The sequence below is a fragment of the Macrobrachium rosenbergii genome, chromosome 9 (assembly GCF_040412425.1).
Source record: "Macrobrachium rosenbergii isolate ZJJX-2024 chromosome 9, ASM4041242v1, whole genome shotgun sequence".
Classification (NCBI taxonomy): domain Eukaryota; kingdom Metazoa; phylum Arthropoda; class Malacostraca; order Decapoda; family Palaemonidae; genus Macrobrachium; species Macrobrachium rosenbergii.
The window spans coordinates 50,015,332-50,033,513 of NC_089749.1; the positions used below are offsets into that span (position 1 = coordinate 50,015,332).

Genomic DNA, 18,182 nt, shown 5'->3' on the forward strand with positions numbered 1-18,182 from the left:
TTGTTTGGGACACTGAACAGACGGCCTTGAAATTTCAAGTGTCTGACTTTCTTTATTGCCTTCTTTTGCAGAAGGTCTTTTGCATAGTCCAGTAAGTCTTTGGATGGAGGTTGATGGAATCTGACTGGCGGAGGAGGCCCTCTGCTCCAGCTCCATCCCAGACCTTTTGAAATTATGCTGTGGGCCCATGAACTGAAGGTCCAATGGTCCCGGAAGAGATACAATCTCCCGCCTACCTGAGGAGGCTCATTGATTGGAAGAGGTCTTACTTCCTCTGCCTCCTCGGGCTCCTCTTCCACGCGAGAGAGGTCTGGACGCTGCTCTACCTCTGTAGGCGGCTCTGGCTCTGCTACCCCTCGCATGCCTATTGTATCCCCGAAATGCCCCTTGGTTTTCAAACGAGGCGTTGAAAGCTGGGGACGTCACGAAGGCTGGCGGAGCCGAAGCTTGCTGAGCCGGCTGCATTAGTACGTACTGCTGCTGAGGCTGTGCCTTGGATGTGGAAGGCTGTCCGATCTGTGAGACCGGTATCGCCTGAAGCACAGTCTGATCCTGAGGCTTCTGATAGCTCTGGAATCTCCTGAACCTCTTCCTTTCCTTAGGTTGAGGTCCGGAGGTCTCAGAGGACTTCCTTTTGAAAGGAAGACCCCAGCGAGAGCGAAGACTCTGGTTCGCTCTGGTTGCCTCTGCCAGGACGTTATTGGCCTCATCCTCTGGGAAGAGGTTGGGTCCCCAGATAGAGCTCTTCATGAGTCTATTGGGCTCATGCCTGATGGTGGCGTCAGCAAAGATGTGCTTTCGGCAGTTCTGCCTCGCAACCACAAAGTCATAAAGGTCCGATTGGAAGGATGCCAATAATGACTTTGTGAGGACCTGAAACAGAGGTTCGTCAGTATAGACTAATGCAGTTACCTCTGAGATGGTGACGGAATGAAGGGAGCGACTCAACCTGCATCTAGCCTCATACTCCGTCTTCAGCAGAGCATCCGGAATCCTGGGAAGTTGCTCGCTGAACAGGGTGGAGGCACACTTGGGATCGAGTTTCCCCACCGTGAACGTTGCCGGAGCTCCCAACCAACATTCCGAATCTCCGGGGAAGAGAAGGGAAGTAGGATCTGTCTCCCGGAGTTGAGGTATGGGTTAGCCATCTATCCCAGCCTGGAGGGTCAGCTCTGCAATCTTAGTAGTGCAGGGGGTCGGGATAGAGTCACCTACAGAGAACATCGTGAAACTTCCTCTAAAGGGAGTAAGTTTCGTGTTCTCGCACTCCCAGTCAGTGAGAGCGCGCATCAGGGTGGATTGAGCTTGGTCCCTAGGAAAGATGACCGTTTCCTTAGGGACCTTATTGGATCTAATCCAGGCTTCCTCAGTTAACCTGGCAAAGCCTGGATAGGGAGGCACTAGGTTGGCCAGAAAGAACTCTAGTTCTTCCAGATGACGAGTGCCCAATCCCTCTATGGTCAGTGTGCCATCATGCAGGAGGACGTGCAGGGCCAGCCGCCACGGGTTCCCCTTATCAAAGGGGGGCAGTCTGGAGGCATCCGGGACAACATGTGACTGCTGTACTGCTCCGGATTGGATGAATCCGGAGAGCAAGCTTTCCTGGGCCTGCATCGTCTGTGCCAATGACAGCACTGACTGTCCGGAGGTCTCTAAGCTTGTGACAAGCTGAGATGAGAGATCTTGTAGCCGAGCTTCAACCTGAGAGTCGATCCTCTTCATCAGCAGATTGACGAAAGCCTCAGAGTCGAAGCTAGGCTGTGGGGGCTTAGCCTTCGAAACTCTGGTCCTCGACCCCTTAGACGGGGGAGTAGCCCTACTTAAGGACGTCACTGGTTTGGGAGCCAGTGACGACCTAGAGGGAGCTGGCGGATTAGACCTTTGAGGTCTAGAAGACTTAGGTAAGTCCTTCTTCAGAGATTTCACCTTGGGGATAACAGACCGAGATCTGTCCCCAAGGTTAGCTGACTTGGAAAATCCCAGAAAAGAAGAGAACGAAGATGGTGAACTAACTAAAAGTGATCTATTTCTGCTACTTTCACCTGCCTCACTTACCACCCTACCTTCTACCTGATGGTAGATCATCTACGCTCATCGGTTCGATGTGGATGTTGATGGCCGCTACTTCTTCCGCCACCTCTTCGCACAGATTTTCGTCTTGGGGGCTGCATCTCTTCCCTGATCCTCGCAATGAGTGGGGCGGCCCGTCCCGGTACTGCCGCGGAGATCCGAGCATTCGGATAAAGGAGATTGCAAATCTCCTCCGACAGTACATAGGGGCGGCCAGACGCAACATTTCTTCCAAATCCACCGACCCAGGTCTTCAGGGTCGACAGCAAAGAGGCTCGGATTGCTTGGTTAGACTGGAAGAGAAGATAAGACTTGCTAAAAATATTCTCCAATTTCTTCCCGCATATATCTATATTGAGCCATTAAAATCAAAAGGGACTAAAGGTTAGCAGTCTCTTGTCACTTACCGACTCATCTGTTACCAGCTCGTAAAGAGCGTAACAAATCTCACAGCCATCCGGGTGCCAAACAACCAGGTCTCCAACTTGCACCGCGCAGCTGGAGTGCGAGCGGCACACCTCGTGTCCGCAGGGTTGTTGGAGGATGGCCGTGCACCCTGGCTCCTGACAGCGTACCATCTGTAAGTGGAATGATGGTACATAAGTATCATCAAGGCAAGACCCGCTGGAACTAAGTCCAGCAGCAAAAGTCTATCTTAACATAGATTTATGCTACGGAATGGTTAACTAATATTTATGATATAAGCAAGCACTCTATGTTACTCCGCTGTGACTTGTCACTGAAATCTCATTGTGTCACATAATATGGAATTGGCGTAAAATGAGCGAAATAGAGTGTTCGCATATAGCGCATCTCTCAAATCACCCAGGGCAGTAACCAAATAATGGAAACCGTAAAATATGCCGGAAACCATACCCCCGGAGTGGTTAAATGGACAATAACAAACAAGAGATCCGACTAGTCCGGCGGAGACTCCGCCGCCTCAAGCAGGCGGTAAACACAAAGTACTTTTAAAAACAACTAATTCTATCATATCGTAACTCTTATTGCTTTCACGGGACAGTGTCCAACGCTCCAGCTACTAACTACTAAAAGTAATTAGTAGCGAGCTAATGAGACACCGCCTGAACTAGTCTGGCCCGGAAAGGGAAAGGTAGGTGAGTGGCGGAAACCCGGCGGAATGGCGACCGGTCAGGTGGATGCACCCTCCGAAGCGAATACAACCTCCTATACAGAGGTGCGGCGCAAGCGATCGCTCCTCTTACGAGGATGTCGCACAGGCAACGTCGCCAGAATCTAATCGTTCAGGTAAAGAAGGACTAGGCTAAATACATGAAAAAGCCGGAGGATAAACCTCCTGTTCCTAGCCTACCTTCCAAAACCAAAACTTTTTGGCCTGGTCAGGAAGGCTAGGATTGAGCGCTGCAGGTGTGGGGAGAGAAGAACCTTTGTACTAATCTAGCCTCACCCTCCAAAACCGAATCGGCCTGGTCAGGTGGCAAAGTATGAATTGAGGAGCACTCTCACTATTCTAACCTCACCCTCCAAAACCTAACGGCCTGGCCAGGTGGGCTAAGTGTGAATGAGGAACTCTCTCACTAGCCTAACCTCACCCTCCAAAACCTAATGGTCTGGTCAGGTGGGCTAAGTGTGAATGAGGAACTCTCTCACTAGCCTAACTTCACCCTCCAAAACCATAAAACGGCCTGGTCAGGTGAGCTAGGTAGCCTGAGCATCGTGTAAGAGCGCATGTCATGCCTAGCCTAACCCTCCAAAACCGTATCACGGCCTGGTCAGGTAGGCTAGGCTAGTAACTACCATATTAATAGAATTTAAAACCAACCTTGTTACCAGAACAAATTAATATAAGATAATGTTAACCACCCATGATGTGGGTTAGCCTAAAGATTATATATATATAAACATAAATGATTCGGTGGCAGAGAAGGAACCCGAAAATTATTCGTAGGTAACTTTAGGTACCAAGATGGCCTACCTCTGACGCCGAATCACATGCATAAACTAATCCAGGTATGGACTTGCCATCCATCCTTATACACATCAGCTATAATCATGATAATAATAATAACACCATTGAGAAGACACCAACTCGCTGGTGGAGGAAAGGAAACTAATAAAAAGACTCAAATTCTATGATCAGAAATAGTTGAGCCTAGCTCAAGCCATGATACAAAGGTTCCCTTGCCTCTTCACCAGCGACATGGTAATTTCTCCAAAATATGCTCCAAAAACCGAAATGGAGTAATGGATAATAACGAGCAGAATTTCGTTCTGCTAACTAAAAATGCGGAGACTGAAGGTCGAAAACGCAACAGAGGCAAGCATAGCCTACGTTCGGCTGTGCACCTGGTAAACATATATTACGTACAGTTCATAAATACTGTGCCTCTCACGTTTAAAAAAACAACCAGATATAGTACTCAACTTAGATGGTGTGAAATCCTCACGGGATGACATGATTAAAGCCGTAATTGGATCGAAATCACGTAAAGAAAAAAGGACACGATGTTCACGTGTTGTGCTAAATTTTGGAATGAAGATGGTGGGCATGAGTGGTAGGTGGCAGCGAGCGGATGGTAGTAAGTAGAACGGCTCTCTCATGTTGGGGACTTTGAGAACGGAGAGATCTGTTGGGCAGAGCACCTGTGATAGTGGCTACCACTTACCCCTTAGTGCATACCGACACCATTGTGGTGATCGATCCAGGGGTAGTAACCCTGGCATTATGGATAGCTTTTTCTCTGGTATATTTAGCAATATTTATACCTAGAAATGTGTGCTATTGGAACCATTTCACTGGGTGACACAGGTCGAGCCCAGAAAGAGTCTTCCTCATTACAGTAAGTCTCTTAAGGAAGATGTATGAATAGGCTCAAAGGGAGGCCCCAAGAGCCAACGAAGCATGGTGTCTAGTTCCAAGGAATAGAAGGCGGTCTGTGTCCCCTTGAAGTATCAAAAGATTTAATCAAGTTATTAAGATCCTGACTTGTTGCGAGATCCAAACCTCTGTGCCTAAAGACAGAATTGAGCATGGATCTATAGCCGCCTGGCAAAGAGAGAAAGTGCGCATGCCTCCTTGGTTCCTTATGTAGGCCAGGGCCGTCATGTTGTCCAAGTGGACTGCAATTATTTTGTTGTGTGTCACCACAGCAAAATGCTGAAGAGCTGGGTGTATCGCTTTCAGCTCCTTTACACTGATGTGGAGCCATCTTTCTTCTTGCGACCAAGTCCCTGCAACTTCCAAGTTCTGTAAATGAGCTCCCCATCCCAGGTCTGAAGTGTCTGAGAACAAGGTTAGGCTTGGGTCCAGAGGGAATAAAGACTTCCCTACCAGGAATCTCTCTTTTCCCACTCACCCCCAAAGGTCCTCCTTGATTTCGGGAGTTATCGGGAAGAGAAATGCTTCCGGAGATGTCTTCCTGTGCCAGCTGGCCTTTAGGAAGAACAGTAAGGGTCTCGAATACCGTCTCTCTAATGGCACAAACTTCTCTATGGATGAAGGAGTGTCCAAGAGGCTCAATCACTCTTTGGCTGAGCAGGAAGGAAGAACGAGAAATTTCTGAATCACCTGCAGGCAGGAAAGAATTTTTCTCTGAGACAGAAAAGCCCAAAAACTAAATAGATGATAAACTGAGTTGGGACTAATTGTGACTTGGATAAGTTGATCAGAAGGCCCAGATGCTGGACAAGGGAGTCTTCTGTAAGTCCTCTGTGCAACGGTTTCTTGACGGGGAGTGTAGAGCCAGTCATCTAGATACAAGCATACATTGATGCCCATCAAATGTAGCCACTTTGCTACTAGGGCGAGAACCCTGGTGAAGACCTGTGGGGTTGTTGAAAGACCGAAACAGAGGGCTCAAAACTGGTAGATCCTGTCCTGTAACATGAATCTGTAACATGAATCTCAAGTACTTTCTGGATTCCGGTGGACTGGAATGTGAAAGTATATGTCCTCCCTGTCTATTGTAACCATCCAATTCCCTTGATGAATGGGGGACAGCACTGACCGACTGGTTTCCATCTTGAATTTCATGGTCTTTATGAAAAGATTCAGAGCACTTAAGTCTATTACAGGTCTCCCACCTCCCGGTGACTTGGGTACGATGAAGAGGCGGTTGTTAAACCCCTTCGAGTTCATGTCTTTCACAACTTCTATGGCCCCTTTTTTGAGCAGAGAGGTAACCTCCTTTGACAGGGCCAAAAACCTCTGTGAGCCTTCGGAGAATGTTATCAAGTTGATGGGTGCCAATGCCAATGGGGACTTTGCATCGAATGGGATGAGTACCCCTCTCTCAAAACTTGTATCACCCATGGTTCTGCACTCTTGATTGACTTTACATTTCCCCTAAAAATGGAAAAGTCTTGCTCCCACCGGCACATGGAGGATTGGATCCTCACTTGCTAGGAGAGGGTCTGGTAGATGACTTGATGACTGTGCGCACCGCACGGGGCTTGGCACGTGGTGGGGACTGATACCCTGCTCTGCCACCATGAAAAGGCCACTGTCGCAAAGGAGAGGCCACCCTTACACTAACAGGTGCAGCAGGTGTCCGAATCGGCTGCTTTGGGCATTTAGTGGACTGCATTAGCAAGTCCTGGGTCTCTGAAGCTCCGAAGCTACACACTCCAAAGTACCCTTGGGAAATAGACTACCTCGGTCCAATAGGGCAAAGAGCAGAGACGATTTCTGAGGAGTGACTCCTTTAGTGACCAATGAACACCCCAGCTCCCTCTTCTTCAATACGCCTAATGCAAAGAAAGCAGTCAATTTTTGCGATCCATAACGAACCGCCTTGCCCGCACAGGAAAAAAACTCCTAGCCAATCTGCAATAAAACTGTCCAGTAGAGCTGTGCAATATTCAGTCTTCATTGTCAAAGCACCCACTGTCCCATCAAGGAAGCTGAATATTTCAAAGATTTTCAATAAGTCTTTCACTAAATGATCCAACCCTGTTGCCGAAAAACCTATCTTGTCCGAAGGACGAGATCGAAGAAGCCAAGTCCTTTTGTTCTTGAACTGTAGTCGAAGGTTTCTTTACAGGGCTCAAGATGTTATTGAGATGATGATGAATCGGTTCCAGAGAGGAGTCTTGCACCACCGGAATGCTGACTCTAGTCAAAACTGGCAGCGCTGGACGATCAGCAGTAGTGTATGGGATGCTGAACACTTGTCAGGAAGTGGCGCCAAACGAGGCGATGAGTGTGGCAACTGAGTTTGGTGAGATATCACAGATGAAGTCGCCAAAACCGATGAACCATGTAAGTCCTGAGAACACTCGCTTAAAGTCTGATCTGGCACAGAACGCTTCATGGTAAGAGGTCATTTAGTAGGGCGAAGCTCGGAGCGTTTGGCTCGGACAGCGTGCTCTCCTCCACTCGGGTGTTTGTAATGCACTGCACCAACGTATGTCACTGGGCGTTCGAGTGCTGCTGAACATTCAAAACGTACTGTAGTACCAGCCATTGGCCACCTGACGCTAGCCGACCACCTGGTGCCAGAAGAGCAATCACCTGCATAGGACGTTCGGGTGCCAAATGGTGGTTGGAGTGCTCAGCTCAGCTCGGAAGGCACGCTCACCTCCACTCGGGCGCTCGTAGTCCACTGCATCAACATACATCACTGGGCGCTCAACTGCTATCGAACATTCAAAACATATGGCAGTATCACCAACTGGCTGCTTGACGCCAGCCGAACACCTGGCGCCAGACATGATCAGCCATAATACTGCCTCCCCTCACTTGGCGCTCAGCCGATGCTGAACACATCCCCACCGGGCACTTGGCTGATACTGGCCGTTCGGTGCTCTTCTTAAACTTGAGTTGTGGTACAAGCAACTCAGGAGACATCAGGACATCTATCTGGTCCCAGAAGTTGCAAGAAGGTTCAGAAATCTGTCCTAGATCTCTGGAATGCTTACACATAAGCAGAGGATTGCGCTCGGGAGCTGCTGCCTTTTACAATGGTATGACTGCGCCTCCTGCCCACGTCGGAACCGGGTTCCCTCGCCCATACATCATGAACATATACTCGTAAGCCTTTTCAATGGCTGTCCATTGAAAACTGTGAACAGCAGGATCGACTGAGGAGTAACTATCCGGAGGCAAAAATCCATACGGACTCCCATGGACCGACAATATGCCTCCTCCCAGGTTTAGGGAAGTCTGACAGGGACTGAGTTTAGGAGATCTGTAAGACGCCTTTCCAGTGGCTGTCTGTCAATACCTGGGACCAGCAACAGGCTCAACTGAGGGGGCAACTGCCCGTGGGCAAACCCCACCGACCTCCCTTGGACGATCGGTTTGCCTCCTCCCAGTTTTAGGGGAGTTTGACAGGTACCTAACTGGTGAAAACAAATCAAAACAAAAGCTACCCAGTGACCGATGTTCAGTCGACGAGCAGCAAGAACAAACTGAATACCTAAGCCAGTTGGACCTATTCTTCCCCAAAAGTGGGCTGGGTCACTTACCTACACCAAAACAATACGAGTGCTATCGCGAAATTTAAAACTCAAGCTACCGCGAAAAGTAGGAACTAATAGCAACGTAATTACTTGGTAAGTTACTTATATGAAATTTGTTAACTTCTAATTCTCAAGTTCTCAGTTCAAAAATTCATTATTTTCCATTTATTAAAATGACACACAATGCTAATAATTCTTGACTGCTATCTTACCACATTAATAAAAAAGTTTTGTTTGGCAATTACTTACAATATGGGTCTAAGTGATCAATTTCCACCCAACTACCATCTGAACACACTTGTGCATTGCAGTTGTTCAGGTACATTGGATAGCCACGATGATACCAGTCGCCATTGTAAAAGCAACCTAGAAAAATACTGTAGATAAATATACAGCCAACACTAGTATTGATGTTGGTAACAATCTAATACATGTCAAACACTTCAAACCAATACATGTAATGCATATTCCTTAATTAAGGAAAATCTGGTTGCTGATGTAATAAGGATAGTCATAAAGAGGTTGAAGAATGGAAAGGTATCTGGAGATCATGAAATTACAAGTCAAATAATGTGGTACACTGTGGAAAGTGTGCATGAGTGAATAATCAAAGTGTGTGTGAACAATCAAAGTGTGCAGTGTACTTCTGGATGAGGGAAAGGCTCAGAAGTGGGAGAGGTACTAATTATTGCCTTTGAATAGTTGTAAAAGTAGAAGAGAAGATTAATAATTACATGGGCATTATACTACTTAGTGCTGTATAGTGCAAAAGGGAATGAGCATGGTATGGTTTCTGATTGAAAATGTGACACAGATGAATGAAGAACTGATAGGTGAAGTACAGTGGGGGTTTAGGCAAGGAAGGACGATTTTAGGTCGCAAGTTTATTAAAAAACTGTATCTGGAAAAGCAGTACAGTACATGGTTCTATGGAAACTTTAGTGCAGAATTAATTCAAAGGATATGAAAGTCTCACGTTTTGCATCACACTCATATGTATCACCCATGCTTGCCTTGATTTAATTATTCTGAGTTAAAAGTGCTTCTGGCTTTAAGCTTAGATGAATACAGTACAGTGCTTCAAAATATACAAGTTTGCCCAGTACCCAACTTTGTTTGTTATGCCGAGACTGGTAATAAGTGATCCTTGTTATGCCGAGACTGGTAATAAGTGATCCATTATTTAAGAATTATTTTAAGGATATCTGTATGAAGCTATATATATAACGCATAAAATTACAGTCATCTACATACGTATACTGTACAATGATAAATTTATATCATGTTTACAATGACCAATTTACTGAGTTCAAGTTGAAATACTCACACTTTGGGTGAATTTCTCCTGTCCTGTTGATGTAGTCTCTACCAATGCAAACTAATTTTTCACAGCTGCCCGTGTAAGCGATACCATTCAAAGCAAGGTTATCTTTCTTTAATTCATTTTGGTTTTCAGAGTATTCTTCATACCAGCTTGTATTGCCGTTATTATCATACCACCAAGGGAATTTATAATTATATATATTTTCCCAATATATCCCACGTCTGCTTCTTGGCAGTGGCATGCCTCCTGTAGACGATGTGCTTGAGAAAGAATTCATCTCCTGTGGCTTGGTCGTTATATTCTCTCCAGATGTGGTCTCTGTGTAGGTGTCCCCACCAAGTGTGCTGATTGTGCCGTATTGCAATTCATAGTATATGTTAGAACAACCTATTAATTAGAAAAAGGAATACAAGAAATTATTAAGTTTATTAATGTTCATGTTCAATGATATCTATTAGGAAAACAGTGTTATATTTAATATTTTGACAACATGCTTTACATTCTAATATCATCTAGCATAATAAACTAAATCAAGTATATCAACTTTTACTGAGATGAACAAAGAGTATTGTATGCAGCACTCGACAAAGTGTTGAAAACCTTATTTCCTGATGAACAGAGTTAGGTGTATCAAAAATGAGAATATCTATTACTATCATGTCACATATGTATGCATATCACATGCTTTAAAGAAGACCTCAGAACATCAATCAGAAGTCCAGAGCTATGTAAACCTGTTAATTTATCAAGAAACATCATTAATAATTGAATATTTATGGTAACTGATGTTCTGTTTTCTATGGAAGTCTCCCTTTCTACAGAAGAAGATTTTCCTTTTTTTAAATATGTTAACTTTTCTCTCCCTTCAATGTATTAAGATAGCTCGTAAGATATGTTTTTTCATGAATGCAAATGTCCTTTTTAATTACGTCTCTCTCTAAAAAAATAAATAAAACTTTTATCTGGGAGGATAGTATGTAAGTAAAAATTTTCTTTCCAATATGTATTTCAAATAAAAGGTTGTGAAATACTTAAACTGATAAGGTACTTTACACAGCAATTCTGAGATGAATTGCTTTGCATTAAAACACTACTGGCAAACATTCAGGAGGAGCTCTGGTAACAAGATGTAACACTCAAAAGAAACTAATTCACATTTTGTCCACAACAAACAGTATACTTAAAATATTACTTTCCTTTATTGCCTAAATCATATTCTTGTAACTTTCTAGTTTACAAATACTTCAATTAGACTCTAACCATAAAGCTCTATCTGGTCTACTATCATTGCAAGGTGCCAGTGTTCCTAAGCATCAAATATTACTTTTAGCATCAGCTTGTTGTATTACTTATGCCTTTACAGTTTCTTCTTTTCAAGTTCAGTCTTCCAAAACAGTTGCTAAACTTACTGGAGCAGTTGTAAACATTGTGCAGAACTATAATTTCTACTTCATACATTTATTGTTTTCCATTCCTTAAAATGATGCACAATACTTCAGTATTAATTCATGACTTCTGCCTTCAATTTTTTAAATAAAGTTTTGTTGAGCAATTACTTACAATATGGGTCCCAGTGATCAACCTCCACCCAACTACCCTCTGAACACACTTGTGCTTTGCAGTTGTTCATGTACATTGGATGGCCATGATGATACCAGTCGCCATTGTAAAAGCAACCTAGAGAAAGGGATAAGCATATGGCTAATACGATTTTTGATATTGGTAAAAAAAACAAATATACAGTACATAATAAATGTTGAGAATCTAAAATGTACGTTAACCAGCCATACATACCATGCATATTCATTAAGAAAAAGTTGGTTGTTGAAGGTACAGTATAAGGACAGCAATAGAGGGTGAAGAATGGAAAGACATCAGGAGACCATGGAATTACAAGGCAAATACTGTGGCACCCTGCTCAGAGTGTGTGTGAATGATTAACATAAGTGTATATGGTAATTATAGATGAGGGTAAGCTTCAGAAGTGGCTACAAGTACTAATTATTGTACTTTTAAGTAAAAGTAAATTACAAAGGCATTACATCAATTAGCATATTATAAAGGGGTTGTACATGATAGGATTTTTAATCGAAAATGTGACAGATGAATGAGGGATTGATAAGTAAATGAGAATGTGGGTTTAGGCAAGGAAGAGGGACTTTAGAACACAAGTTAATTATGAAATAGTTATATGAGGTTTTTAAGAGTTACTGGAAAAAGCAGCACTGTACATGGTTTACATGGCTCTACAGAAACTTTAGGGCAGAAATAATTGAAAGAAAATGAGATTCTTGTGTTGTGTTTGGCATCACACTCTCATGTATCACCCTCACCTGGCTTGCTTTAATTATTTACTGCTAAAAGTGCTCCCTTTCTTTGAAATTAGATGAATACAGTACAGTGCTTCAAAATATACAAGTTTACCCAGTTCCCAACTTTGTTTGTTATGCTGAGACTGGTAATAAGTGATCGATTATTTAAGATGTCTTATTTTAAGGACATCTTAAAACAATGCATAAAATCACAGCCATCTGCATATACAATGGTAAATTTATAACATGTTTACAATGAACAATGTACTGAGTTAGCAAGACTCATTCAAGCTGCTCCAATTCAAGTTGACATACTCACACCTTGGGTGAATTTCTCCTGTCCTGTTGATGTGGTCTCTACCGATGCAAACTAATTTTTCACAGCTGCCTGTGTAAGTGATACCATTCAAAGCAAGGTTATCTTTGTTCAGTTCATTTTGGTTTTCAGTGTATGATTCATACAAGCTTGTATTGCCATTATTATCGTACCACCAAGGGAAACTATAATAATATATATTTTCCCAATATATCCCACGTCTGCTTCTTGCCAGCAATATGCCTTCTGTGCTGGATGTGCTTGAGAACATAATCATTTCCTCTGGAGTGGTCATTACAGTCTCTCCAGATGTGGTCTCTGAAGAGGTGTCCCCACCAAGTGTGCTGATTGTGTCGTATTGTAGATGATAGTATATGTCAGAACAACCTGATAAAGTAGAAAAAAGAATACCTGTACAAAGAAGCACTACGTATATTAATGCTGATGTTCAATAATTTATCATTAAGACTTGCTTTATATATTTAATATTTTGACAACATGGTTTACAGTCTAATATTACTGTATCTGGAAAAATTAACAAAATGACGAAAAATGACTTATACCGTACCACACTGAATAAAGAGTAGTGTCCAAAACAATTTCCAAACTGTTAAAACTGTAATTCCAGTTTTGTTTTCATACTGATCATACCCTAAAAGGTTTATGTACATTCCCAGGTTTAAATTTGAAATTTATTCACCATTCACGATTTCTCCACTGCTAGTTTGTTAATGATGGGAACTAGATGGCACCGCTATAATAGCAGACCTTTAGCACCTCAGCTAAAGAGTATTTCTAGATACCTAAAGCTATATTCAATTCCACATGTTCTTAACTTAAAATGATCTGTACTTTACACCTAACATTCAATTCAAGAGATTATCTAAAAAATATTACATCTAAAATAGAAGAATAGCAAAAACAATAATCATAATAATGCAGTTAAGTACAGAAGTATATTCGGTTGAGGTGTTACTGCAATAATTGATGAACAGAAAATATGTTACTATCATGTTATATAGGTATGTAAATCACATGCTTTACACAAGACCTTAAAACATCAATCAAAAGCCCATAGCTATGAAACTGCCTATAATTGATCAATAAACATCATTATTTGCTGAATATTTATGGTAACTACTGTTCCTTCGTCTCCCTTTCTACTGAAGATGACATATTTTTTAAATAAGTTAACTTTTTCCTTTCTTCCATATAGTATTACAGTAACTTGTAAGATATGTTTTTTTATAATGCAAACTCCCTTTTTAACTACCCTAGATCTCTCTCTAAAATATTTATAAAACTTTTCTTAGGGAGGACAGTAAATACAGTGAACCCCCGTATTCACGGGGATGCGTACCACACCCCTGTGAATAGCTAAAATCCGCAAATACTTAAAACCCCTCTAAAAACACTTAGAACTGCCCATTCTGATACTTTAAACACAAGAAAAACCCTGTAAAAATGCTTATACCCGAGTATTTTAATAGTTTTATCACAAAAAGAGCATTTATTCATGAAAATTATATGAAAATACAGTAATTAGTGAATATTTCTCAGTGAAAAATACTGCGAATGGGCGTATTTTCCGCGAATGATGGCTAGATATGTTCCACAGAGAAACCCGCGATGAGTGAGTCCGCAAATCATGAGAACGCGAATACGGGGGGGGGGGAGGTTTACTGTAGGGGATTTTTCCAAAGGTTATTTGAAAAAAAACCTAAGACGTACTAAAACCAAGGAAGTACTTTATACAACACTTCTGTGATGAATTGCTTTGAACCAAAACAGGTTTATCAACATTCAGCTGAAAAGTTCTGATACTGAAAATAATTCTCATTTTGTCCACAAGTTGTAAACTTAAAATAATCACTGTAGCTGAAAATGATGCTGAAAAGAAAATAATTCTCATTTTGTCCACAAGTTGTAAACTTAAAATAATCACTTTCTTTTTATTTTAAAAGGCCTGTTCTTGTAACCTTCTTGCTTATTGCTTTATTTCAAATACTTCAGCTCTGTCTGGTCTACTATCATAGCAAGGTGTAAGTGTACCTAGGAACCAAATATTAGTTTCCAGCATCATCTTCTTGTACTATTGTATGTCTCTATAGTTCCCTATTTTCAAGCTCAGTCTTCCAATACAGTTGCTAAACTTACTGGGGAGATTGGAAATAGTGTGCAGAACTCTAACTGTTTATGAAGACAGTAAATTAGTCAACTTCAGCTTCTCGAATTCTAAGTTCATAAGTTCATTATTCTCCATTCATTAAACTCACACACAATACTAATAATTCATGACTGCTGCTGTACCGTATCTAGAAAAAGTTTTGTTTAGCAATTACTTACAATACGGGTCAAGGTGATCAACTTCCACCCAACTACCCTCTGAACACACTTGTGCTTTGCAGTTGTTCAGGTACATTGGATAGCCATGATGATACCAGTCGCCATTGTAAAAGCAACCTAGAAAAATAGATAAATATAGAGCCAACACTAGCTTTGATGTTGGTAACAATAAAAATTAATAATAATTAAAGCTGAGAATCTAATACGTAGGTCAAACACTTCAAACCAATACATGTAATGCATGTTCATTAGAAAATCTGGTTGCTGATGTTATAAGGATAGTCATAAAGAAGGTTGAAGAATGGAAAGGTATCTGGAGAACATGAAATTACAAGTCAAATAATGTGGTACACTGTGGAAAGTGTGCATGAGTGAATAATCAATGTGTGTGTGAACAATCAAAGTGTGCAGCATACTTCTGGATGAGGGAAAGGCTCAGAAGTGGGTGAGGTACTAATTATTGTACCTTGGAATAACTGCAAAAGCAGAAGAGAAGATTAATAATTACATGGGCATCATACTACTTAGTACTGTATAGTGCAAAAGGGAATGAGCATGGTATGGTTTCTGATTGAAAATGTGACACATATAAATGAAGGACTGATTGGTGAAGTACAGTGGGGGTTTAGGCAAGGAAGGACGATTTTAGATCGCAAGTTTATTAAGAAACAGTTATATGAGAATTTTGAGAGTATCTGGAAAAGCAGTACAGTACATGGTTCTATGGAAACTTTAGTGCACAATATTATTAATTCAAAGGATATGAAAGTCTCACGTTTTGCATCACACTCATATGTATCAACCTCACTTGGCTTGATTTAATCATTCTGAGCTAAAAATGCTCCTGGCTTTAAGCTTGGATGAATACAGTGCAGTGCTTCAAAATATACAAGTTTGCCCAGTACCCAACTTTGTTTGTTATGCCGAGACTGGTAATAAGTGATCCATTATTTAAGATCTATTTTAAGGATATCTATATGAAGCTATCTATATAACACATAAAATTACAATCATCTACATATGTATACTGTACAATGATAAATTTATATCATGTTTACAATGACCAATTTACTGAGTTCAAGTTGGAATACTCACACTTTGGGTGAATTTCTCCTGTCCTGTTGATGTGGTCTCTACCAATGCAAACTAATTTTTCACAGCTGCCCGTGTAAGCGATACCATTCAAAGCAAGGTTATCTTTCTTTAATTCATTTTGGTTTTCAGAGTATTCTTCATACCAGCTTGTATTGCCATTATTATCATACCACCAAGGGAAATCATAATTATACATATTTTCCCAATATATCCCACGTCTGCTTCGTGGCAGTGGCATGCCTCCTGTAGACGATATGCTTGAGAAAGAATTCATCTCCTGTGGCTTGGTCGTTATATTCTCTCCAGATGTGGTCTCTGTGTAGGTGTCCCAACCAAGCGTGCTGATTGTGCCATATTGCAATTCATAGTATATGTTAGAACAACCTATTAATTAGAAAAAGGAATACAAGAAATTATTAAGTTATTAATGTTCACCTTCAATGATATCTATTAGGAAAACATAGTATTATATTTAATATTTTGACAACATGCTTTACATTCTAATATCATATGGCATAATAAACTAAATGAAGTATATCAACTTTTACTGAGATGAACAAAGAGTATTGTACACAGCAATTGACAGTGTTGGAAATCTTATTTCCTGATGAACAGAGTTAGGTGTATCAAAAGTGAGAATATCTATTACTATCATGTTACATATATATGCAAATTTTCAATCATAAGTCCAGAGCTATGTAGAACTGTTAATTTATCAAGAAACATCATTAATGATTGAATATTTATGGTAACTGATGTTCCGTCTTCTATGGAAGTCTCCCTTTCTACTGAAGAAGACTTCTTTTTTTAAATATGTTTTTCATGAATGCAAATGTCCTTTTTAATTACGTCTCTTTCTAAACAGTAAATAAAACTTTTATCTGGGAGGATAGTAAGTAAAAATTTTTTCCAATGGTTATTTCAAATAAAAGGTTGTGAAATGCTTAAACTGATAAGGTACTTTACACAGCAATTCTGAGATGAATTGCTTTGCATTAAAACACCACTAGCAAACATTCACGAGGAGCTCTAGTAACAAGATGTAACACTCAAAAGAAACTAATTCACATTTCTCCACAAAAAGCAGTATACTTAAAATATTACTTTCCTTTACTGTCTAAGTCATATTCTTGTAACTTTCTAGTTTACAAATACTTCAATTGGACTTTAACCATAAAGCTCTATCTGGTCTACTATCATTGCAAGGTGCAAGCGTTCCTAAGCGTCAAATATTACTTTTCAGCATCAGCTTGTTATATTACTTATGCCTTTACAGTTTCTTCTTTTCAAGTTCAGTCTTCCAAAACAGTTGCTAAAGTTATTGGAGCAGTTGTAAATATTGTGCAGAACTATAATTTCTACTTCATACATTTATTGTTTTCCATTCCTTAAAATGATGCACAATACTACAGTATTAATTCATGACTTCTGACTTCAATTTTTTAGGTAAAGTTTTGTTGAGCAATTACTTACAATATGGGTCCCAGTGATCAACCTCCACCCAACTACCCTCTGAACACACTTGTGCTTTGCAGTTGTTCATGTACATTGGATGGCCATGATGATACCAGTCGCCGTTGTAAAAGCAACCTAGAGAAAGGGATAAGTATATGGCTAACACGATTTTTGATGTTGGTAAAAAAAACAAATATACAGTACATAATAAATGTTGAGAATCTAAAATGTACGTTAACCAGCCATACATACCATGCATATTCATTAAGAAAAAGTTGGTTGTTGAAGGTACAGTATAAGGACAGCAATAGAGGGTGAAGAATGGAAAGACTGTGGCACCCTGCTCAGAGTGTGTGTGAATGATTAATGAAAGTGTATATGGTAGTTATAGATGAGTGAAAGCTTCAGAAGTGGCTTCAAGTACTAATTATTGTACTTTTAAATAAAAGTAAATTACAAAGGCATTACATCAATTAGCATATTATAAAGGGGTTGTACATGATAGGATTTTTAATCGAAAATGTGACAGATGAATGAGGGATTGATAAGTGAATGAGAATGTGGGTTTAGGCAGGGAAGAGGGACTTTAGAGCACAAGTTCATTATGGAATAGTTATATGAGGTTTTTAAGAGTTACTGGAAAAAGCAGCACTGTACATGGATTACATGGCTCTACAGAAACTTTAGGGCAGAACTAACTGAGAGAAAATGAGATTCTTGTGTTGTGTTTGGCATCACACTCTCATGTATCACCCTCACCTGGCTTGCTTTAATTATTTACAGCTAAAAGTGCTCCCTTTCTTTGAAATTAGATAAATAC

General features: G+C 40.9%; 1 protein-coding gene across 1 annotated transcript in view; it reads right to left on the reverse strand.

Annotated features, from left to right (window-relative positions):
* LOC136841778 (uncharacterized) overlaps window positions 1–18,182 on the reverse strand; it is a 100,720-nt gene that overhangs the window by 73,252 nt on the left and 9,286 nt on the right. Inside the window, exons 3-9 of the mRNA XM_067109064.1 lie at window positions 17,381–17,497; window positions 15,908–16,291; window positions 14,813–14,929; window positions 12,470–12,853; window positions 11,399–11,515; window positions 9,842–10,225; window positions 8,764–8,880 (exon numbers count right to left, since the gene is read on the reverse strand). Of these exons, the coding sequence (XP_066965165.1) occupies window positions 8,764–8,880; window positions 9,842–10,225; window positions 11,399–11,515; window positions 12,470–12,853; window positions 14,813–14,929; window positions 15,908–16,291; window positions 17,381–17,497 (1,620 nt within the window). The remainder of the gene's footprint in view (window positions 1–8,763; window positions 8,881–9,841; window positions 10,226–11,398; window positions 11,516–12,469; window positions 12,854–14,812; window positions 14,930–15,907; window positions 16,292–17,380; window positions 17,498–18,182) is intronic.